The sequence below is a fragment of the Phoenix dactylifera genome, chromosome 2, assembly GCF_051530095.1.
Source record: "Phoenix dactylifera cultivar Ajwa chromosome 2, Ajwa_hap1_PhDact_Kaust_v1.1, whole genome shotgun sequence".
NCBI classification, from domain to species: Eukaryota; Viridiplantae; Streptophyta; class Magnoliopsida; order Arecales; family Arecaceae; genus Phoenix; species Phoenix dactylifera.
The window spans coordinates 23,872,660-23,897,765 of NC_143191.1; the positions used below are offsets into that span (position 1 = coordinate 23,872,660).

Below are 25,106 nucleotides of genomic sequence, written 5' to 3' on the forward strand. Positions count from 1 at the left end.
TATTTATTATTGTATTATACTATAAATATAATATTACATTACATTATATCATAATACATTGATATGTTGTGTTAAATAATTTAATATTATATTAAATTATTATTCTATAATACATAATGTTATAGTACTATATTATAATAATATCATATTACATTACACTAATATTATACTATATCATATATTTATGTATTAATATATATTATATTTTATTATGCTCTGCTATATAATACTGGTAATATCCTTTATGGTCATTTTGTTACACAAATTTCTCAATTTGTTTACCAAACACATGTTAAAATACCACAGCACTTTAAAAATGTAGTTACGAAACAGCAAACAGCTTTTTATAAATACTCTGCTTCAGACAGCTCTACTTCCAAAAGCTCTACTACTAACAACTCCCCCAAACAGGGCCTTAGAGGACTGGCCCATAGCTTAAAAGCATGCAGTGAAGCTTATTTAACTTTTAGTAATGTCCAATAACATCCCTTATTGTAGACAATTTAATATCATGAAAATTGTTGCAAATGGGTTAGGAATTCATTCCTACAATCTCTTGCTTAACCCTTGCAGTACAAAGATTCCATCAGCTCTTTTTCATTTGGAGAATAATTGCATTAATCTTCTTCTAATATGGCATGCTGGATGTTTCATAACAACCCATGATGGTCAAGCAAAGAGTCTGCACTCCACAAACGTTTAGAAATTCCATGGAAGTACATTCAGTATATTTTCAAAAATTATTTTAAGAAAAAAGTCCAAATAGAAGTTTGAAATTTTATGAATCTGACATTTTTGCTATTTGCAAATGTGTTTAGCATCCATACACTATTTTCAGAGATATATAGTTTATGTTATATTTACTTGATGGACTAGAATTACATACAAATGGTAAAGGACAAACAGAATATTTAGTTTGTTTGGGATTTATTGAAATTGTAAACAACGCTAAGGTTGAAGTAGTCTCTTCACCCCATGCTACTTCAAACTTAATAGTTAATATGATAGTGTTTTTCAAATAGAGCTCTATGGAGTAAAAATATTACATCTACAAGTATCCATAATGGGATTTTTTTTTTTTGGTAGAAATCTTTAATGGAGTTCAAACTAGTCTTGGTTGGCAACATGCCAAGAATAGTCTTGTGATGATGCTATTAAAGGATAACACTCTATCGAAATAGAGATAAATCTCCTTATGTTTTGAACTAGTCCCAACAATTTAATCACAGATAAACTGAAGCTAGTACAAACCTTGAGTTATAGTTCTTTGGGTGGTTCTCAACATATAGATAAATAATTTGAAAAATCTCCATGTTTTGTGTATCCAATAATTACTTTGTTTTAGGAAATTAAGAGAGTTTTCCTCCTCTCACTCAGATCCAGGAAAGTAAAATAAAGGAATAGATAAATAAATAAATAGCAGTGATATAGAAGTTAGCTTATCGGACAGATCTCAATAAATTGGTACAAACCAACAAACTATATAATAATTCCAAAAGGAATAATTGTAAAAATATTGAACCAACCACAAAATATATATTATGAAGAAAGTTTACAAAATTTGAACTTGGATAATTTTTTTGTAAGGCCACCAACAACTAATAATCATATACATGAGCAATTTCTATACTTATCAAAGAAAGAAGCCATATTACTAAACTTACCTATACTTTTCTATTTTAGATAACCTCATCTGTTCTCTCTTTCTTGTCGCTAGACTAAGAAAGCCAATCCATTTTTAGCATTCTCCTTCTCCATATAATAATTATGGCACCACAATAAGCTATAATTATACACATGAGCAACTCCTATACTAAACCAAGAAGCCATGTTATAAGAATTATGTCTACTTTTCTATTTTAGATGACCTCAATATTTCTCTCTTTTACTACCATAAGGAAGCAAATGTATTCTTAGCTTTCTCCTTCTCCATACAAAGACTCAATTTAATTTTTTTTTCTATAAATCTCCACAAAGACAAAATGTTAAGCTGGTATAAATCACTAAAGGACCATATCCCATTGTTTTAGATTTTAAAAAGATATAGTCTTCAAAATGATTGAATTGACAATCAAATTGAGGAGATTACGGATTTACATATTATAGTAAACTGCAACGCCCTTAATTTATTTTTTAAAGATAGTCATTTCAATGAATTGAACTTTAGACTCATAATAACTTAATTAATTGGATTACATTGAGCATGCTCGAGTCTCTAAAATCAAAATCAGTCTAATGACTTAGTTTAGTTGATCCAATTATGATCTAAAACTAAATATATCGAACCAAACCCATTAACCAAAAGTAAACTCAATTTTAGCTTTCTTTCTTAGATATAGATGGACTATAAATGATATACAGACATTTGTCATTTTAAAAAATGTATCTCAATAAATATTAATAGATTGACTAAGATTTTCTAATAAATCTTTTATAAATTTATTTTTGAATTATTAAATAGTAGAATCAATTTCTTAAAATTACAACTTATCCGGAGTTTATCATATTTGCAGAATTTTCAATATCTTGGTTTCTATAGTATTGACAAAAATCTTGAAGAATATCTATATATATGGAAAGTTCTGAAATTTTCTACTTTCCTTCCACTCTTGGGAGCATTTGCATTCCAAAAAATGTTGGATAGCCATGTGAAGCTATACAATAGCCCTGCATCTTTGGTGCATCACTCTGCTGAATTTTGGTTTTGTTGCTATTTATATTTTGCTTCTCTATTCTCTCTTATAGATAACTTATTATACTAATAAATAGGGGGAAGCTTCTTGCTTCCTCCATCCTTCCTAAAAAAAAAAAACTACTTCCATCTTAATCAAGGTAAAACTCTCATCTCTTATTATTTTGTCCTATCTTGACCTACAGATATCAAGATATATCAGATATGATATCAGTATATGAATCAGAGATTTTCTAATAAAATTGTGATAATGAACAAAATGATTGTAAGATCAACACATATTTCATTGCAATAATAAAACAAGGAAATAATTTAGATTAAGTTTTTTTTTAATCTATTAGACATTCAAATCAATCTCTTAAAATAGTAGCGGATTTTAAATTAACATATTATCTGAGATTTTAATATTTTAATTTCTAGAATATTGGCAGAATATTTCCTTTTTTTTCCAAACTTTCTATACCTATATCAACTGTCACAACATTAAATCAGTATCATATTTATCATAAAACTAGAACTCCAATCGACTCTTCCCATTCTTTGCATTCAAACCAATTGTTGCTGGAAATTGGACCCGGGGGCGACCATCGGCTGAGGAAGCAGGACTCTGGCGAAGGTCTTCAGGCGGTGTCCCATCGGTAGGCGGCGTCTCCCTGGTAGCCTGCAAAAAGAAGCCGGTGGCCGGTGGTTCCGGCGCCGGCCCTCCGATGCTTAAGTCAGAGAGGAAATACAAGCAGGAGCAATCTGTCCAGAGTTTTGTTTCTTTTTTTTGGTCCCCCCTTTCATGGCGGAGGGATTTCTCTTTTATAGTGGGGTGCTGGGTTACCTGTGATGTGATGGGAGCAGGTTGCCGTATAACTGAGCACGTCGCAGAAACTGGTCCGCAATCATGCAGATTAATGCCTTGCCGTAGAGGATGAGGTCGGTGTCAGGGAGTGGTCGCGGCTGACCAAACGCGGCCGAGCTGACTTGCCGTGGAAGACTGAGGATCCGTAGACAGCAGGGGTTAGGTGCATTAATTGTTGAGTAAGCTGAAGGTTCACAGGGGCCATGCGCATTTAATGGTTGAGTGGCGGTGGCAGGGCATGGTATCTGGCCGAGCTTCAGAAGGATACGACCACAGCAAGCGGTCGGGGAAATCTAGTCTTCGAGGTAAAGGACCTTCCAAGGTCAGGCGCCTTCCGAGGTCGGGCGCCTTCGATCATGTGCCGGTGGTATGCTCACGTGCTTTGGAACAACCTATTTTTCCCAACACCACCCTCCGACTTCCGAGTTCGAGCCGTTTGCGAGCTCGGACGCGGGAAGTAATTGCTTTAGTTGCGCCGGTGGGGGTTAGGAAGCCTAAAATTATTCCGGCGTTTCGCGCGTTTCGATGGTGTTTTTAATGAGGGGGGATGGGGCGACGTCCTTGCGTCCTTCGAGGCTGCCTCGCGCGGTGAGCTCATGATGGGGTTTCGGGATCCGATAAGGGGCCTTTTCTTTTTCGTATTCGAAGCGTCGGTTCAGGTTAGATGTGTCGCTTCGGGTTTTGGGGCCGACACGTGGCGAGATCTAGGCGGGAGTCGGGTTTTAGCTTCACCGATCTGGGCCGTCGGGAGGGTCTATATAAACCTCCCGACTTAGCCCTAAGGAGGTCTTGCTTCCTTGTTGTTGCTATCGTTTTCTTCTCTTTCTTCTTGGGTTGCGACTGAGTCTTCCCGGCGGCGTCCAAAGATGATTTCCGGTGATCCCACAGTAGGTCGTTCTCCCCATTGGCTCGGAAGTCTTTTTTCTTTTCTTTGGGTATCTGTTCCCTTCCCATTCTCCGCCACTGTTTCTTATTTTCTTCTCTGTTTTTTCTCTTTTCTTTTAAAATGGATCTCGGTTCCGGTGAGGTTGGGTCCACTGTGACTGAGGAGGAGCAAGACTTGATCCATCTCCGGTTTTTCTTCCGGCCCGGGTTTTGTCTCGAAGTTGCCGGGTTGGAAGGTCGGGTGTCTAGGCCTCCGCCAGGTCGGGTCGGGGTGTATATTGATACGCTCTGGGCCGGCCTGCGGTTCCCGCTCCATGAGTTTGTGAATGACCTGCTGGTGGAGTACCAGCTCGTCCCGGCGCAGCTGACTCCAAACTCATGGAGGACTATCATCGGGTTTGTATCCCTCTGCCTGGCGCACGGGATCCCGACCTCGGTGAACGTCTTCTGCCGGTGTTTCATGTTAAAAACGAACCCGGCGGACGTAGAATGGTTGTATTTTGCCTGGAGGAGCGGTATGTCGCTCTTCCGAGGTGCCCCTTTCTCAATTCATGAGTAGAAGGGGAGATTTTTCTTTCTTTCTTCCGAGCTCTCGTGGGGGTTCGATCCGAGATGGGGGCATCCCGGGCTAAAGGCCCTAAATAGGCTCAACAGTCTTTCGGTGAGGGAGCAGAGGGCTTTTGATGCCCTGCGAAGCCTCGGGAAGGACATCCTCCTGACCGAGCTTCTGACTGAGGAAGCTCTGGCAGAGGTCAGCTTCTGACCTGCTGGCAGACTCTTCAAGACATTAAAAGAAAATTCAGAGAATCTAAACAAAATTGAATGCATATGTTGAAGGGGAGAATCTGAAATCTTAAGAAAGTAAATTCATTAAACACATATAAGCCAAACAATTGATTGCATGACATGAAGGCTTATATAATTCCAAATGAAAGGGGGAGCTTTAACTTCAGGATTTACTGTTTCACACCTTTCAATTTTGGATAAATTAAATGACTAGATACTTGAATTCATTTCAAAACTTTATTATAAATCTCCTTTTGGTTGAGCAATTCACTTTATAAATACTCAATATTTTGTCATCATCAAAAAGGGGGAGATTGTGGAGTGATTGATTATAACCCTATTTGATTTTGATGAGCTCAAAGCATTTGAGTATATCTTATACTAATGAATTCAATCTAGTGTTTCAGCCAAATATTTGTGAATTTATGTTTAAGTATCTCTAGCTTTGGTTCAATACATTTTGGCTAAGTATGGAACTCAGTTTGAACCAAAGTCTGAAGCTCGAGTCGACTCCAAGTGTTTCAGAAGCTCTGGCACATGCGCGAGTCGACTCCAGAAGGTTACGAGTCGACTCCGACTGAGAACTGACAGAAAGACAGAAAGTTAATTTTCAGACCCTGTCAGCGAGTCAACTCCAGAAGGGTTCGAGCTGGCTCCGATGGTTGCCGAGTCGACTCCCGACGTTTCCGAGTCGACTCCAAAGAGGTAACAGAAGAAAGACAGAACAATGTATTTCAGACCCTGCAACCGAGTCGACTCTAGAAGGTTACGAGTCGACTCCGAAGTTTGGCGAGTCGACTCCTAGTTAAGTATGAGTCGACTCTCAGAGGAAAGCAAGACTAGAAGGCAGTTCAAGCCAAAACACAGAAGATCAGTTTTTGGATTCTGAGAGCCGAGTCGACTCCAATAAAGTGCGAGTCGACTCCGAGGCAGTTCAAGCCAAAACACAGAGGATCAGTTTTCGGATTCTGAGAGCCGAGTCGACTCCAACAAAGTGCGAGTCGACTCCGAGGCAGTTCAACTCCAAACACAGAGAAACAGTTTTTGGATCCTGAGAGCCGAGCCGACTCCAAGTACTCCCGAGTCGACCCCCAAGTCAGCCGAGTCAACCCCAACAAAATCCGAGTCAACTCCGAGGCAGTTCAACTCCAAACACAGAGGATCAGTTTTCGGGCTCTGAGAGCCGAGTCGACTCCAAGATGATACGAGTCGACTCGAGAAAGAAATACAGAAAAACAGATCTCTGGAACCCTGAGAACGAGTCGTCTCCGGAGGGCCGAGTCATCTCCAGACATTGGCGAGTCGACCCAGGGTTGGCCGAGTCAACTCCAGAACGGGACAGCACTTTAATTCAAATCCAATAGTGGGCGAGTCGTCTCCAGTAAAGTGTGAGTCGACTCCAGCAACAGCCGAGTCGACTCCAGATCGAGCGAGTCGACTCCGACCCCAACGGATACACTGTCAGGAGTTGCAGAGTGTGCAGAACGGCCACAAAAAGGTGTCTAACGGCTAGTTTTCAAAGTGGACTGCTTAAATAGCCAGAGTGAACAGTAGTAGACATTAAGAGAGCTATTCCATTCAAACAAAAAAGGATTTCCACCTACCAAAGGCTCTCAAGAGTAAATACAAGAGAAAGAAGGAAAAAGCGCATTGAACTCCATCCAACAAACGTTTCCTTCGCATTCAAGGCTCTCCTCTGACATCAGATCATTAGTGCATTCAAAGAGGAGACTCAGAGTTCGAGAAGCCCCTTCTTCCTCTTCCAAAATCTGTTTGAGGGCTTCTAACTCTGCATTATTTATATTGTTCATATTTGCCTTTTAAGAAGCTTTTTCTGTACTCTTTACAAACTGTTTTCTTGTTACTTGATTCAATCAGGGGATTGAATCAAGGTTGTTGAGGTTTGTTGGTGAGCCGAAGTTAAAACCAACGGTGTAAGGGTTCGATTGTGATCCCGGAAAAACAATCGGGTGGTTCTAGTCGGTGAGCCTGTGAAAACCGACCGAGTTCGTTGTGATCTCGTGAAAACAACAAGTTGGGTTGTGAACTTGTAAAACAACTGGCTGTAATCCTAGAGATTATAGTGAACTCCCAAGTGAAGCTTGGGGAGTGGACGTAGGAGCAAGGGTTAGCTCCGAACCACTATAAAACCTCTTGTGTTTGTAATTGGTTCATTGTCTCTTCTATCCTCTCCACTCACTACAACTAGTAATCTAATTAATCAGCCTGCAATAATATTAATTAGTTACTCATTAAGTTTTAATTTGCAATTATTACTTAAAACCCAATTCACCCCCCCTCTTGGGTTGTCTTCTTGGGCAACAGTGATGAAGGCCGTCTTCTCCTCGTCTTCTGGCGCCATTCGGATCTGATTGTATCCTGAGAAAGCATCCATGAAGGTTAGCAGCTGATGTCCCGAGGTGGAGTCGACGAGCTGGTCGATGCTGGGGAGGGAAAAACTATCCTTTGGGCAGGCCTTGTTCAGGTCGGTGTAGTCCACACACATGCGCCATTTTCGTTGGCCTTCTTTACGAGGACCACATTGGCAAGCCAATCTGGGTAGGAGACCTCCCGGATGAAGCCGGCCTTAAGGAGCTTATCCACTTCTTCGGCTGCCGCTCGCTGCCGTTTCGGGGCAGAGCCCCGTTTATTTTGTTTTACAGGCCTGCAGATCGGCTTCACCTGGAGTCGGTGGACCATGACCTCAGGGTCGATTTCCGGCATGTCGGCGGGCGACCAGGCGAAGACGTCAATGTTGGCCCGAAGGAATTCGGTCAGGCGCTTCCTTTCGCAGGGGCTTAGGCCGGAGCCGATCTGCACAGTTAGCTCTGGGCAATTTTCTTGTAAAGGGATTTGATTAAGAAGCTCATCGGGCTCTACTTGCTTCTTCCAGGGGTCGTCCCGCACGTCCAAGGTTTCTATGGGCAGTGTGCGGCCCATTGCCTGAGTTGGCGCCTCGGCTGGTAGCTCTTACCGACTCGACGCTTCAGTTGGTTGCTTCGCTTTGCAGGTCGCCATGTAGCACTGCTTGGCTATCAGTTGATTCTCGCGGATCTCGCCTACTCCTTGGTTGGTGGGGAATTGCACGAGTAGGTGGTAGGTCGAGACCACGGCTCGGAGGGCATTTAGCCCTGGTCGTCCGAGGATAGCGTTGTAGGCTGAGGGTAGACGGACCACAAGAAAGTCCGTCCTCACAGTACTTTCTCGGGGGGCGAGGCCGACCGTAACAAGAAAGCTGACCTCGCCCTCGACCGAGACCGAGTCTCCGGTGAATCCGACTAGCGGGGTATTCATTTTTCGAAGTTGGCTTTCCGTTGACCCCATTTTTGGGTAGGCGTGGTAGGACAAAACATTAGCCGAGCTTCCATTATTAACTAAGACCCGCTTTACATCGAACTTATTTACAATCATGGAGATGACCACAGCGTCATCGTGAGGAGTCTCAACTCCTTTTAAGTCTTCCTCCGAAAACGAGATAGCTTCGGAGGTGCGCGGGCATTTGAGATGGGTCCTTTCCTCGATTGACTCTTCGGAGGGGCTTCCTCCGATCATGTTGATGGTGCCGACAATGGGCCTGTTGTCGTTTGGATTCTCGGGCGGCACGGCATTTTCCACTAGCCTCCTTTCCTCACGTCGGTTCTTCACAAACCGATTGAGTACCCCGCGGTGGATAAGCGCCTCAATTTCATCTCGGAGCTGGAAACAATCCTCCGTGTCGTGGCCGTGGTCCCGGTGGAAGCGGCAGTACTTCCTGGGGTTGCGCGGGACTCCTGTTTTCCGCATCGGGGGCGGGGGTCGGAAAAAGTCCCGACCCTCGATCTCCATTAGGATTTCGGTCCGGGGTGCGTTGATAGGAGTGTAATTCTCGTACTTCCCCGGGTACACTCGAGTCCGTAGTGGGGATTTCAGCCGAGGTGGAGACCTTGGTCGAGGTTGTCTCTGCTGCCGGGGTGGACTCCTTAGCCGAGGTAGGTTCTTACCTCGGCGAGGAGATTGGCTCCTCTGGCGGCTGCGCTCCTCGCGGCGCTTTTGCCTTTTCGAAGCCTGCTCGGTCGCGCCCTTCCTGGAAGTGATAACTTCTTCGGCTTTCGCATACTTCCGAGCTCGGGCCAGCATTTCTGTAAAGTCGGCAGGGAAGCTCTTCTCGATAGAGAAGAGAAATCTGTAGGAGCGAGCCCCAGTCTTCAACGCCGACATGGCCATTGACTGATCAAGCTCACGAACCTCCCAGGTCGCAGCGTTGAAGCGGTCGAGGTAGTCTTTAAAGGACTCTCCCTCCTTTTGTTTGACGTCGAGGAGGGAGTCTGACGTCTGCCGCTGGCGTCGGCTGGCAGCAAAGTTGGTGGCAAATTGCCTGCCGAGCTGCTCGAAGGACGACATCGTGTCTGGTTTCAGCCCGGAGAACCAGAGCCGAGCCGTCCCCCGAAGGGTCGCCGGGAAGGCCTTGCAGAGCACAGCCTCCGAAGATCCTTGCAGCGCCATGAGGGCTCGGTAACTTTCCAAATGGTCGAGGGGGTCGATTGTACCATTGTAAGGCTCCACCTGGGGCATTTTAAACCTTAGTGGGACCGGCTCCTCCTCGATCTAGCGGAAAAAAGGGAACTTGGTGGTGGACTCAAAGTCACCCTCGCGCTTCGCCTGTGGAGCGCTTCAATCTGGCGCTCGAGCTTTTCCACCTTTCTGTCGAGCTCCCCAGTCTGGGGGATTGCCACCGTAGTCTGCTCCGAGTCATGTCGGTCCGGGGCGGACTCAGCCTCCGAGGGCTGCAGTCTTCTATCTACGTCTTCCCCCGGTAGCTCTCTCTTGGGGGATGCTTGCTCTTCATTATTGGCCCTCGAAGAGCCATGACGGCTTCGGGTCTGGGGCGCCGGTCCGTTAGGGGGAAGGACCGGCCGGACCGGGGCCTGGGGAGGCGGCATGGGTGGCGCCTCGGCCCGCTGCAGGTTTTGGACGGCAGCGGCCAGGGTTTGGACTTGTCAGACCAAGATGTCAAACTGTTCCGGCTGCACCTGAGGAACTGGAGTTGCTGGAGGTCTTGGCGGTGAATTCTGGACAGAGTGTCCGGGACGCGGCGCAGGGCGCCGGGAGGTATTGGAGGCTCCCTTACTTCTCAACTTCATGACCGCAACTCGTGCCCTTCCTCTAGCGCCAACTGTTGCTGGAAATTGGACCCGGGGGCGGCCATCGGCTGAGGAAGCAGGGCTCCGGCGAAGGTCTTCAGGCGGCGTCCCATCGGTAGGCGGCGTCTCCCTGGTAGCCTGCAAAAAGAAGCTGGTGGCCGGTGGTTCCGGCGCCGGCCCTCCGATGTTTAAGTCGGAGAGGAAATACAAGCAGGAGCAATCTGTCCAGAGTTTTGTTTCTTTTTTTTAGTCCCCCCTTTCATGGTGGAGGGATTTTCCTTTTATAGTGGGGTGCTGGGTTACCTGTGATGTGATGGGAGCAGGTTGCCGTATAACTGAGCACGTCACAGAAACTAGTCCGTAATCATGCAGATTAATGCCTTGCCGTAGAGGATGAGGTCGATGTCAGGGAGTGGTCGCGGCTAACCAAACGCGGCCGAGCTGACTTGCCGTGGAAGACTGAGGATCCGTAGACAGCAGGGGTTAGGTGCATTAATTGTTGAGTAAGCTGGAGGTTCACAGGGGCCATGTGCATTTAATGGTTGAGTGGCGGTGGCAGGGCATGGTATCTGGCCGGGCTTCAGAAGGATACGACCACAGCAAGCGGTCGGGGAAATCTGGTCTTCGAGGTAAAGGACCTTCCGAGGTCAGGCGCCTTCCGAGGTCGGGCTCCTTCGATCATGTGCCGGTGGTATGCTCACGTGCTTTGGAACAACCTATTTTCCCCAACACCAATAACTCAATATCTTAAGAAAGTAGTTGATTAAAATTACTATATTTTCCGAGATATTAATATTTCAGTTTCTATAATACTGGCTGAATACTTTTTTTTCCTTCCTCTTTCCTTTTTTTTTCTTAACTTTCTATACATATATCAACCAGCTACCAAGACGGCTGAGATCTCTCCAATTTTAAAAACGTTGCCTATTAGAAGTCATACCAACAGTTACCATATTAAATCGGTATTAAATTTTCGCTAAAATAGAACTCCAATTTATTATCTTCTCAATGCTTACCTTTTTTTTCCCTACCATTGCTAAATATTATCTCTGTCAAAATTTCCTTTCTTTCTCAAAAAAAAGCGGCCTTTTGATTTGAAACAGAAAGTTCCCACTGCTTTCTTTCTTTTTTTTTTTTTTTGAATAGAAAAAAAAAAAGGTCCATACCTTCCTTTCCCACTACTTTCTGGTATCAACCATATCCCGTTCCAGTTTCGGGTCTATAAAACTCAGAAAAACCCGTACCTTTCTACCCCCCGGCCTTCCTCTTACACGAGAAACAGAGCAATGGAGATTGAAAGGAAGAGTTTTCCTTCCCTTCTTCTCGTCTTTCTCCTCTCTCTTCTTCTGCAAAGACCCACCTTTGCTGATAAAAAGGCACGCACTTCATCGTAACCTCTTTTTTTTTTTTATCCTCTCAAAAGTTCGAATTTTTCTGAATTTCTACGACATGCTATTTGGTACAGTCTTATATTGTCTACTTTGGAGGTCATTCTCACAGCTCAGAGGAGGCTTCTTTGCTCCAAGACCGTGTTGTAGATTCCCATTACGAGATTCTTGGCTCGGTTTTGGGAAGGTAGGTGCTCTTCAGAGCTCTCTCTTGTTCTATACTTTTAGCGAAACTATCAGATATTACAATTTTTTCACATTTATAATGTAGCAAGGAAAAGGCCCAAGATGCCATCTTTTACTCGTATACAAGAAGCATTAACGGCTTTGCTGCTAATCTCGACGAAGAAGAAGCAAGGGAGATCTCAAGTGGGGAAATTTACTCTCGCTTCCTCTCTCTTCCAAACCCCTGTTTCTAGCTCTCTCTCTCTCTCTCTCTCTCTCTCTGTGCCTGACGTTACTTGCTTTATTATTTGTAGAGCATCCTGGAGTCATATCAGTGTTTCCAAACAGAGGTCATAAACTACATACAACCCGTTCATGGGATTTCATGGGTCTTGAGAGGGATGGTGTCGTTCCAGAGAGCTCCATCTGGACGAAAGCGAGGTTCGGCGAAGATGTCATCATTGGGAACCTCGACACAGGTAGTCTCCTTCGTTGCGGATTTGCCTCCACCTCTCCTTTTTAATTATTCATCTTTTTAAACTGGATTTGATGTGTCTTGATGCTGTCTGTGCTGTTACGCTTGCGCAGCGCTGAAAAGCATGTAGCTTTTAGAGAACATGACCCTACCCTTTTTTGAATCTTTGTGATCCTTTTGACCCATCAAGTTACGTCCACTTTTCTTGACCCACAGATTTTGCTTTTTTTTTTATTTGGATTTTTCTATTTGAAATTGTTACCTTAATTTCTTCTTAAAAGTCTAAAACATCTCTCTCAATCTCTTCTCTTTCTGACACAGATTATTCTATCTTTTAATATATTTTAATCTTTATAAAAAAGTTATTTATTAGTATCTGATTGTCTTTTAAAATTTGACACTGCACAATGCTTCCCTCAGAAAAACATTCTTGTGCAATACAAAGAAATCCTTAATATTCCAGCAATTTAATTCTTTCGAGTATTGTATCAGATTTTTACAGATGCTTCTTAAGGCATTAGAAACTAGAAACCACCAGAAACTTTAATTTAAACAAAAGCTATTCAAATTTGCTTTTATTCTCCTGATTGTACCAAACAAAGTTGAAAGTTGAAAGTTATTCCATCGACTTGAACATTTAATGGCTCTCAAAAATAAGTACCATTCAACTCTTCACGATGGCCGAGATAGTACTGACCAATAATTTTTCCACTCTATTATCTCACCATTATTACTTTGTCAAATCTCTCTCAAATTTACTGAACTTTGTTTGCTGGGCGCAACAGGTGTGTGGCCAGAATCAGAGAGCTTCAAGGATGATGACATGGGGCCCATTCCATCAAATTGGAAAGGGACCTGTCAGAATGAGACAGATAAGCAGTTTCGTTGCAACAGGTCTGTCTGTTCTAAAGACATTGAAGCGCACCTTCTCTTTAATTTAGCCTGTTACTAGACTCTGATTCTTTCGCAGGCAATGCACTCTCCATCTAGTTGTTCACTTCATGGGCAAGCCACACGCCCATCCCAAGTCGTATGGTTTTCACAAAATATTCCAAAATCCAGGGTTTCAAAACCATGATATATACAGCAATTTGATTAAGTATAATATGACTGAGCAATGCTCGGATTGGAGGAGACCTAAGACATTGAGAATGCTGTCTCTTTTCAGCTACCTATCATTATTTTTTTCACCAAGTATGGATAAATGTTACTAAAACCTCAAAGAATCTTTGAAACTAATCAGCAGGCACCATAGATAGAAGCAAGAAACAAGGATTGAAGTAAAAACATTTGTAAACAGCTATCTGGGGACCAGTTGCATGGGAAATTATAGTTAAAGTAGATCAAAGTATTTCAAATGGATAAGCTTTTCAGATAGTTGAGGAAGTACATATCTTGTTCACTTCAGACTGCTGATGATCAATTTGAATTTGAACCATATGTGTCCCTGCCATGCACAGGAAGCTGATAGGCGCGAGGTACTTCAATAAGGGGTATCAGTCACTAGTGGGTCCGCTTAGTCCGGAGCTGAACTCTCCTCGGGACAACGAAGGCCATGGCACCCACACCCTCTCCACAGCTGCCGGCCGGATTGTGCCGGGCGCCACCCTCTTCGGCTACAGCACCGGCATGGCCAAGGGCGGCGCGCCCAACGCTCGTGTTGCTGCCTATAAGGTTTGCTGGCCGCCAGTCGACGGAAGCGAGTGCTTCGATGCTGATATCTTGGCTGCCTTCGATGCAGCAATCCATGATGGGGTGCATGTGCTCTCGGTGTCCCTCGGTGGAGATCCTGTGGACTATTTTTATGATGGGTTGGCCATTGGATCGTTTCATGCTGTGAAGAATGGGCTCACCGTGGTGTGCTCCGCCGGCAACTCCGGACCTTTTTTGGGCACGGTATCGAACGTCGCACCATGGATCTTGACGGTTGGGGCAAGCACCATAGACAGGGAGTTCCCTTCCTATGTTCAGCTTAGAAACAGGAAGCAAATGAAGGTCGGTTGTTTCTCTCTTCTGGTCTTATTAAACTTGTTCTAGTTTTATCTATGTAATTTAGCTTTCATTTTGTCATTGATACAAACTTTCTTGAGCGTTTTATGCAATCTTAGATGCTGTCCTTACTTTTAACCACGTCCTTTACTTTTATTCCTTTGTTTTGGTTTCCAGGGACAAAGTCTTTCTCCTGTGGGCCTTCAACAGAACTTCCATCCCTTGATTAGCTCTAAAGAAGCCAAAGCCACCAATATGTCATCTGAGGACGCGTAAGAGAGAATTTAAACTCGTTATATAATCGCTGCTATGTAGCATTGCAGTAACATAAACTACGATAAATATGCAAGAACTAAATTGCAGTTTTAGTTGATATCTCATCAGCTGTATAACGGCTTATAGTCTTGTTTTATCTCACAGTAGAAATCCTCCTCTCTTTTTTTGAGAAACCTCACATTATAAATCATCTTATCAAATAATTATATACCTTCCTTTTTAAAAAAAAATGATGACTGATAGTTTTCACTATAACATATCAGCAAAATTATCAAGTGACATGAATTATTGAGAAACAAAAGCTCTGAAAGAAGTAAGCTAAGTACTTTCTGTACCTATATTTAGTTTTGTTTATTTTGTAAAACATTGCAGCACTCAATGCCTTCTGGGATCTCTAGAACCAGCAAAGGTGAGAGGAAAGGTAGTGGTATGCCTTCGTGGGAACAATGGACGAGTTGAGAAGGGAGAGGCGGTTCGGCAGGCTGGTGGAGTGGGAATGATCCTTGCCAATGATGAAAGCACTGGGAATGAAATCATTGCAGACGCTCATGTTCTTCCTGCCACCCATATCTCCTATTCTGATGGTGTCGCTTTGCTGTCCTACATCAACTCGACCAAGTAAGTTCTCTCCAATCTAAACTCTCCAAGAGCAGATAAGATCTTGCTTCTTTTAAAATCTCATGTTTATGGTTCTTCTTTTTAATTATTTAAGGTAATGTAATAGTAATGTGCCACTACATGTATTTCTTTTGTTAAGCAATGTCATCATAATATGCCACTGCCAATCCTAGATCCTTCCAAGAGCAAGCCCTTAGGAGAGAAATGACTACCATTTGAGTTAGTAGTTATCGATTCCATCCTGTACTTTTCGTAAAGTTTTTTTGATCAAAACAATGACTAACCACTAGTTCATCAGAAGAACAAAGGGAGGGAGAATAGAAAGACAAGTAGAGGGTGAAGGAAGAGGAGTGACCACTCTAACAATGGTTCTCCGACAAAATGTAAGGGAAGAAATAATGGTTAGAATTTGAAATTATAGGAAAGGCCTCTTGCAAGAATGGCCTATTAGCTCAGTTGGTTAGAGCGTCGTGCTAACAACGCGAAGGTCGCAGGTTCGAGACCTGCATGGGCCATTTACTTTTTTTCAGACTTTTATATTTTTTGTTGCTCGTTGCTCTTTTGAACTTTGTATTTTGTTTTTTTAATGCTCAATCCTACATAACGTTATATGAGGTTTATTTATTACATTATAGACTTTAGAATCTATCAAAATTTTACAAGCAATTTATGAAACGATCTTAACCTAAAATGGCCGGGTCATATTAGAAAACTTTGGAAATTCCTATAGAGTAAGGAGAGTCAGATTCTCCATTATTGTAATTTTAATTCATTTAGCTAGAGAAAAAAAAAATCCTAGCTTTTTGTGATTCAGAAAACAATTCCCAACTCTATTTTGAGTTTGATTAACTGTGTATAAAAGGGACAAGAAGGCAAGGTTAAACACGAAACAAAATTGGAAGTAAAACTCAGAAAATAATCTAGGGCCTTCATTGTAGGGAGAAAGACTATGAACGACACTGCTCCATTCGCAAATTTTAGCAAAGTTTGAAGCTAAATTTCAGGCATTCCTATGTTATAATATTTTGTTTTATCTTTTACTTTCTATAGGTCACCACTTGGTTATATTACAACCCCAAAAACAATGCTTGATACGTACCCAGCACCTTTCATGGCTGCTTTCTCATCCCGGGGACCGAATACCATCAACCCTGAGATACTAAAGGTTCAAAGCAAACTCCATTTTCCTTTGCTGCAATTCTAGCTGTATCGAACACTGAAATTGATCATTTCTGTGCTTTACAGCCTGATATCACTGCCCCAGGGGTTAGCATCATCGCAGCCTACACTGGAGCATCAGGACCAACTGGTTTACCCTTCGATTCACGCCGTGTTCTCTTTAACTCTGAGTCTGGAACCTCCATGTCCTGTCCTCATGTTTCTGGCATTGCTGGCCTTCTCAAAGCCCTTCATCCTGATTGGAGTCCTTCAGCAATCAAGTCAGCAATCGTGACTTCTGGTGAGCATTTCTTAAGTATTATTTATGTTCAGTTATCTGGCTTCTAAGCATACTTCATCTATAGATATATAGCTAAAGTAATTGATGCATTTCTAAAGTTTCTTGGCACCTCTATGGCTTCTTGTTGGTAACTAATACAAAGCACAATTCATTGTCTTCTCTTCACCTTCTGCAGCTAGAACTCAAGATAATACGCTGGAGCCGATGAGCAATTCATCCTTTGTGAAGGCCGATCCGTTTAGCTATGGCTCTGGTCATGTCCGACCGAACCGTGCCATGGATCCTGGCCTTGTCTATGATCTAACTACAAATGACTACTTGAACTTCCTGTGCTCCCTTGGCTACAACTCCACGCAAAACGCTTTATTCAATGTGGAACCTTACTTGTGCCCTTCAAGACCTCTAAATATTGGAGACTTGAATTACCCCTCAATCTCTATACCTTATCTCTCAGGTGCTGTCAGTGTAATTCGAACAGTCAAGAATGTCGGAACACCAGGTACATACAGAGTTCGTGTGATTGAACCAGCAGGGATTTCAGTTTCAGTGAAGCCAACAAGCCTTAAATTTATGAAAGTTGGTGAAGAGAAGAAGTTTAAGGTGACTCTGAAGGCTAAAAGCCGTGATGCGGCTGGAGACTATGCTTTTGGAAAATTGATATGGTCAGATGGGATGCATTATGTCAGAAGCCCCATTGTGGTTAAGGCAGGAGGATGGAGTCATTAACAAACATAATTAGATTTTTGGAAAAGATTGCATAAGGAGAGAATAATTTGATTTGTTAGTTGACTTTGCTAGGATCGATGAAGAATGGGGTAAATTCATCATTTCACAATGACTAAAAAATCACAATGATTAAATTCTTAAAGATAAATAAGTCTTATTGTTCTTTCATTCTTTATTTGCAATAGTGTCTACACGTATCTGATATTTCCTACTTTTGGAGCTAGCTGTTTGAGCTGATATCTTCTTTCTTTTATATGAATCAGTATCCCAATAAAACGAGAGGTGGTTCTCCACTATTTTGTTTAAAAAAAAGTATATGATAAATTGGATTCGGTTCCTTACGTGAAATGAGTACCGGTGATTCTAATCGTTGTCTTGGTTGTGTTGATTTCTCCAGGATATCAGAAAACTTTTCCCTCGTTCTCTGGAAAAATATGTTTAACTACTACTTCTACTCATCTACATAAACACTGATTTTTCAATCCATCATTGTAGGGTTTACTGTTTAAATTTTCATAACAAAAGTATCTATCAACTTAGAAGAATAAAAGTTGCTCATGTTCAAGTCATGGTTTGAACTTGCGGAAGATAAACTCATTGTTGGATATTTTTAGGTTATCCTGAACGTATTTATTGTCCCCATACCTTAGGAACAGTCACAAATGATTTCACTTCTTGATTCGAATTTCTTTAATACACATTACCTGAGAACAAGCTGAATAACAGAGCAATGAACATGGAATACATTGAAACAATGGACAGAACATGGAATTTACTAAGATGACTGCATACTTAATCTAATGGAACAAGTTTACTCGTTTACATTACATTCCCTTTTTTTATATATTTTATTCATCCGGACTATTACTGGTTCAGCTATTCTTTTGATAATTGGATCAAAGTCCATCTATTTGGTGTGCCACTGTTTACGGTCTGGATTAAATTTCTCCCCTGCAATGGATAGTATTGGTTTGATTATAGCCTTTCCAGCCAGCAAAATCACAGCAAAGCCATCTTCTCAGTTCCTACAAGATGGGTTCAACTTGTAGTGGCAACCCTCTTGGGAACTCTACATAGGGATAGGCCATGGGGACATCGTCACCTTCCGGTCTCCATCTACAAGACAAATTAATGATGTAAATGATAAATAGTTATAAGTTATTCGTTCACAAAATTTTAGAATTTTGTGTCATTTTTTTCCACCATTACCATATTCACTTCACATTTTTGGCAATACTTCATCTCAGATTGAATATTTTTTTCAGAGCAAACAACTTAAATCATCATTACAAAAAATAAATTTAAAAAATTATTAGCTACTCAAAACTCTCACATTTTTACAGAGGATAAAAATATATATGCCAAGATTGATGACTGATTTATTTCAGAAATCATTCAATGAAAACTATAATGCTGTATGCCCTAGTCTTCAGTGAAAAAAACACAAAGATAATTGAATTCATGAATATATTGACATGTTTATGGTATTTTAGTTGTAAAGCATGCACCAAGATGCATGCTGAGGCTGGTTAAGCAGAGCCTTGTCTTGCCTCCTTTTACAGTGTAGAAATGATGGGGTCATGAATGAGAGCTTCAGTGAAGGAAACCATTGATCCTGTGTGTTGATGGTTATACAAATTACCTGAAATTGAGCACAAGGTGGTGGAGAAAGAAAGCAGTCTCTACTTTAGCTAGCTCAGATCCTGGGCAAAGCCTTGGTCCACCACCAAATGGAGTAAATTTCTTGCATGCTGTTTGATTCTGGCCCTATTTACCATTCAAATAATATCATTTATAAAGAAACTCTAAAGCAAAGCACAAAAGATGCTAAAATCTACAAGATAACATTATTAACACCATAAACAAAGTTAGAACCTCAGGTGAATTGGCATCTGAAACCTAAAGCATGACACACTTATCATAGAAACATGTGTGAATCTTGAGGAAATTACTTCAGCATTAAGTAATCATAACAAGCAACCAGATTGTTGTACCTTTTATATCTTGCAAGGCCATCTTATATTAAACTAGAGCATCATTTAACAACAAATAGTTGTTTTCCATATGGAGCATATGCACTTTATGCACCAAAAACCCAAGTAAATATATGGTCTCTCAAAATCCAGAAAGTAACTCTTTTATATCTATGAGCTCATTATCTAACAAACTAGTTACCTCCCATCTCCAAGGGTGAAACTGGAGGGCACTTCCATGAAGAGATGGGTCTAAATGTACTGCACTGAAAACTGGTAGGACCTTCCAACCTGAAGGAATCAGATAGTCTGCCAAGAAAAGGTTTTTTTTTTTAAAAAAAAAAAGTTATTCCCTTGCATGTATGAAGGCTAAAGATATAATTCCTTGCATCTATGGCATGTGAAGAGCATATGTAGTGGAGGGGCACCTTTATATCTGACATCCTTGAGAGCCTTTCGGTGAACAAATTTAACAATGTTTCCGCATCTCAATGCCTCATTAATTACCTGCAGAACAGCACGAGCCCATCATTCTAAACAAGACAACATATTTGTAAACTTATAGAGAAGGCTGGCTTTCCTCCACTTACATATTGGGTAAATTCCATTTTCTTATAATCCTCTGAGTTCAAGTATTCATCCTTCTTTTTATTTGCTCCGATAGCTTTGTGCTCTCTCTGTGGAAAACAAAATAAAAAATATCTCTCTACAACACGCAAGATGTACATGAAAAAGTAGGAAAGGGGTGAAAAGAGAGTGTACCATGAGTTGTTCTAGAGCTAAAGGAGATTGACCAAGAAAATACACAACCATGGACATCAAAAGACAGGTGGTCTCATAGCCACCTAGTAAGGAATCCAACACAAAACTAACTTTTTCATCTTCAGACAGATTAGTAATTGATAGGAGCACATCAAGGAAGTCACCCTTATTGTTGGAATCTCCTCCATTCTTTCTTCTTTCCTCTACTATGGCTTTGACAGTAAAAGATATCCTAGCTCTAGCCTGTAAAAAGAGGTAAAAGAGTGATCAAAGATGCAGTAAATTTAATATGAGAGAATTAGTGCACAAAGGGGGAAAAAAAATACCTGGACTGCTCTTGCATAGGAGGTTCCTGGGATGCAGAGAGGGAAAGAGATGAGTCCCTTCATGAAGGTTAGGAAATCTTCGAGTATTCTACCAGTCTGTGGTTCATCTGGTGATAACCCAAGTACTTGCTTTACTATAACACTGAATGTGAACTGTGCAGAAGAGTCAAAAGCATTAGATAAAGCAAATTGGTGTTAGTGTGGTTTTATGAGAAACTACACAAGTTTCCTTGTTTTAGGGGATATGTTTCAACCTTTCTAGCCTCTTCACAGAAGACAACCCTCTTTTTCCATGATCCTAAGATGTGAAGTGCTATCCTCTCTATGTCATTGAGATACCCAGCTCTAGATTTGGTCGTAGTGACCAGTGTCAGGGCCAGACTCCTCAGCCTCTTGTGTGCATCCCCTACCACCACAATCATGGAGGACTTGCCAAGTATCCCATGGATGGGCTTTGGGTAGCTGCACTGGAAGAGCTTCTCCTCATTCTGGAGTATGAAATGGTTTAGCTCCTGGTCGCATGAGACTATTGTTGGGGTGCAGAATAGATGAGACTTGAATACCTTGCCATACCTGCAGAAAATTATCCAATCTCTCAACTTTCTCATCATACACATTCCTTTGCACACGTGGCTTAATGCCTTCTTAAATGTCTAAATAAAAGCAACTCTGGGAAGTATTTATCAAATGAATTGTATATTCTATATGAATTATATGAGTAAACATCTTTAAAATGCGAATTTTCACATGAATAATAATACTCTCGAAAGTCCATGCTAAAGAGCTTAATGGGAAAAAAATCATTTAAAGCAAGGTAAATTTCATAATAAAATGTAATAAAAGAAAATAATTATGGAGAGGGGGTTGGAGAGGCTAAAAACGCAGAGGTGAAAGCTTCTCTAGCATACGACAAAGCCATCAAAAATAATAGCTTTCTGTGTAACTCGGTTGCCTGGTCATTAACAGACCAAGACATCAACTTTTTCTGTTGAATAACGACCAGTTGTTTCCGGACATTTAAACCAAACATCAAATGATAGTAAAGTCCGGGTTAGAAAAAAGAGCCATGGGAAAGCTGAGATTCTTTGTACTGTTTACAACAAATTCCAGTGCCAATTTGACAAGAAGACTCCAAAGCGAATCGGATTTTAAATGGTGAAATTTGAGAGAGAGAGAGAGAGAGAGAGGGCATGCAGCATCATTCTATTATCAGTCCTTGCGAGCAAATGTTTAAAGATGGTCTTCTGAGCCTGGAATTAGATGAAAGATTAAAATTACCTAGAAAAACGGTCTTCTAAGAAGCTCCCAAGAGTGTTTGAAGCATGCGGCCTCAAGAATCTCAAGGTCTCACCAACCAAAGGCCATCCAAAAGTTCCCCTTGGAGCAGCCCTAAGATTCAATAACAAGGGAAGGAAATGGTGCAAGACTACACACAAGAAGAGCCCAAGCAATCCCACCCAAACAATGGAGAAAAGCCCTCCCACCATCGTATCTCAGCACTCCAACTCTCCTATCAAGACCACCAAACCAGCATCCTCAGAACTCTCGTATGGGAGGCATCTATATATCAACACCATGGTAGGCCCTCTGAGAAAAAAACAAGAAGGCTTCTGGCAGTTTATTACTGCAGGGTAAAATTAGCTTTCGTCAGAAGCCTAGGAAATGGTTCAGAGCTAGCATAGCATCTAGGCTTCTTGACTTTGTGCAGCGATACAGACACATGTAGAGGATGGGACTTAATATATAATAGAATTGAATGACAGTTGATATACTAGGTTGTGACAGCACTTCCAAAAATCTTGTATGAATTGATTGTGTAATTGCCTATCGTAATTCATCTAATAGCAGCCTCCGCCATTTGCAGCATAGCATGTAATATATGGTTGATGTTCTGATGCATGAGACATAACAACATGAAGAAAAAGAAGTCAAAAGATTATTGATGCGGGATTTGCACCCCGTCACCAGCAGAGCCCACACACCAGCCGAGCAGGGAAAGAGAGAGTGTCCCTCAGAAGGTATTGTCCGCTTTGGGTCCGATTTGGGGGTCGAGCGTACCCGGAGCCCTCCTCACGGCGCCTCACGGTTTTGCCCCACAAAAGGCGCCTCCTAAGGGAAGGGTGATTGAGCCCCCCATTATATGGCACAGACCTTCCCGCTGATTAGCCGATGTGGGACTAAATTCGGGGAACCCCCCGTAACACAGCCCCCCCAGCGGGGAGGTCCTGTGCCCGGGTCGGCTCCTTGCTGGATAGGCGGAGGGCCGAGACCCTTCCTCTAGCGCCATCTGATGCGGGATTTGCACCCCGTCACCAGCAGAGCCCACACACCAGCCGAGCAGGGGAAGAGAGAGTGTCCCTCAGAAGGTATTGTCCGCTTTGGGTCCGATTTGGGGGTCGAGCGTACCCGGAGCCCTCCTCACGGCGCCTCACGGTTTTGCCCCACAAAAGGCGCCTCCTAAGGGAAGGGTGATTGAGCCCCCCATTATATGGCACAGACCTTCCCGCTGATTAGCCGATGTGGGACTAAATTCGGGGAACCCCCCGTAACAATTATAAACATAATAAAAAGACCTGCCTCCTTTAACTTGGTACAGGTTACAAGGGCCAATGCATGGTGTAGTGATTCAAACCACAAACTTAGAGATTTATGTGGTTTGGTTTAGTATTTTCATTCCGCAAGTATAGCCAATCTAGTCTCAAAATTTAAGCCCGAACTAAAGCTCTTAAATCCGTGCATACTCCTCTAGATATTCTTTCTCAACCCTAGTCCAAATTCCAGAGCACCTGATATCTATTACTGCTGCTGTAAAAACTTAGCAATAGGTTTCATCAAACCATATTTGCTCCAAGTCAATGCCTGTTCTGCAATATATTTTACACAAGGAGTCATTTTGGAGTTTAGTTCTCTTTTTGTATCAAGAAAATTTCTTTTTTTTCATATACTAACTTTGTCCAATTCTGCCTTTTTGTACCTGTCTCTCAAGTTTTAAACTTACATTATATTAAAAAATAAAATAGTGTCATTGAACCAAGGATAGGGACTTATTTAAAGAGACGCACGGGTTGCAAAGATTGCAGTACACCTTAGCCTCATCGAGAGGGGCGTACGAAAGATTGCAGACCCAAGCTGTCGGATTCTCATTCATCTCTCTCTCTCACACACACACACACCCCAAGGGCCATTCTTTACTACTTTATTGTTTATTTTGTTTTCAACTTGAGATCACATCGCTGTACTATATTTATGTATTTATCCTAACGTAGCATTGTATTATCTCCCTCTGCAGTTCTGCTGGTATAAGTATCACCATTTGGATTAAACTGGATTAGTTAATAGCTTTTACATGGCATCTTAGCTGCACTCTATGTGAAGAGTGCTCAAAGACTGTGTGGATTTTAGTTAATAACTTTTAGTTATTGTGAAGGGAAAGGGATGCAGGACATGGCTCTTACAAAGCAAGAGACCTTTAAGGAAAAAAAAAGAAATCAAAGAAATCATGGAGAAGCGTGAGCATGACTTTAAGGACTTCCCATTTATTTCACGCATGAACATTTGATTATAGTTTCTTCTGAAACTCTTACAAAATTGTAATTCCGTTCCAATAGTAAAGGAAAAGCCAAAAGAAATGCTTCTTCATTTGGGCTTCTTCTCATCCTTTTGGAAATTCTTAGGTAGCTAATTGAAGTACAGGAAATTAGGTTTCTGATGATGAATGATGCATTGTCACATCTTTATATCAAAAAGAAAAAAGAAAAGAAAAAAGAAATTTTCTATTAAGCATGAAATAGGTCTCAGATTTGATGTCCAGTGATCTAGCCCTTAAAGGTTCAGAAAAAAATTTGAGCAAGTTTCAGGAGATTTTAGGAAGACAGAGAATTTTTCTGAGTAAGCTATAATATTTGAAGCATTTAGGATCACCACCATTAATATACATAAACAAAATTAACAATGATTTAGGTAATAGCATTTACTAATATGTATTTACTATAACGGAATTTGTTTAGGCATAATGACATAAATTCTTAGCTCTCATCTGTCATTGCCATCACTGTTACCGTCGTATCGCATTATATGCCTTTTCCATAAAATATAAGGTTATTTACAAATTTAATGGAAGGATTAAGCAGATTGGATAATGAATAATGAACTTGATACGAGCCTCTGAAAATTGGGAAGAGTTTTTTTTGGTCAAATTTAATTACCATAAAAAAGCCAAGACCAATTTTTTTTTAAAAAAATGGAAAACATGTCTTAAAACCTGTAAAACTGTTCACCAAGTAGGAATGTTTACCTGGTTGGTCATAGTTTAAACTCATATAACTGAGCACTAACCACCTAAAATTCCTACAAAATTGAGGAGGTAAGATATTAGCCGTGTTAACTCTTTTGAGTGCCATGCGAAGATAAAACTTCAGAATAAAGAATGCATTGTTTAAATATTAGAAAATGTGCAACAGAACGTATATATATGTTCTGATGTAGCTTGCATTTTTATAAATGATAATTTATGGGCTACACTACATTAACAGACAGTAAGCACAAATAAAAAAACTTATTTTTAATAATTATTTTTAAATATTTAAAATATTTAAAGAATTATTAAAAATATATTATGA

General features: G+C 41.4%; 2 protein-coding genes and 1 non-coding gene across 3 annotated transcripts; 2 read left to right on the top strand and 1 right to left on the bottom strand.

The window, feature by feature from the left end:
• The first annotated feature begins 10,892 nt into the window (after nucleotides 1–10,892).
• Nucleotides 10,893–17,570, top strand: LOC103721667 (subtilisin-like protease SBT5.3). Its single transcript, XM_089927877.1, has 11 exons — nucleotides 10,893–10,976; nucleotides 11,796–11,905; nucleotides 11,990–12,087; nucleotides 12,198–12,362; nucleotides 13,144–13,252; nucleotides 13,819–14,353; nucleotides 14,525–14,619; nucleotides 14,996–15,241; nucleotides 16,292–16,406; nucleotides 16,487–16,700; nucleotides 16,876–17,570. Exons 1-11 carry the CDS (start codon nucleotides 10,893–10,895, stop codon nucleotides 17,424–17,426), a joined length of 2,322 nt encoding a protein of 773 aa, XP_089784003.1. The 3' UTR covers nucleotides 17,427–17,570.
• On the top strand, nucleotides 15,683–15,756 carry TRNAV-AAC (transfer RNA valine (anticodon AAC)). Its single transcript has one exon. It is a non-coding gene; the product is annotated as a tRNA-Val (tRNA).
• A 576-nt stretch (nucleotides 17,571–18,146) lies between the features above and the next one.
• CYP724A1 (cytochrome P450, family 724, subfamily A, polypeptide 1) lies at nucleotides 18,147–22,169 on the bottom strand. The gene is made up of 9 exons (XM_008811954.6): nucleotides 21,766–22,169; nucleotides 20,742–21,060; nucleotides 20,488–20,640; nucleotides 20,162–20,404; nucleotides 19,990–20,076; nucleotides 19,828–19,906; nucleotides 19,602–19,708; nucleotides 19,069–19,193; nucleotides 18,147–18,542 (listed from the first exon to the last, which is right to left on the bottom strand). The coding sequence occupies exons 1-9, from the start codon at nucleotides 21,972–21,974 to the stop codon at nucleotides 18,452–18,454; spliced, it is 1,413 nt and encodes a 470-aa protein (XP_008810176.3). The 5' UTR covers nucleotides 21,975–22,169; the 3' UTR covers nucleotides 18,147–18,451.
• Nucleotides 22,170–25,106: the final 2,937 nt, after the last annotated feature.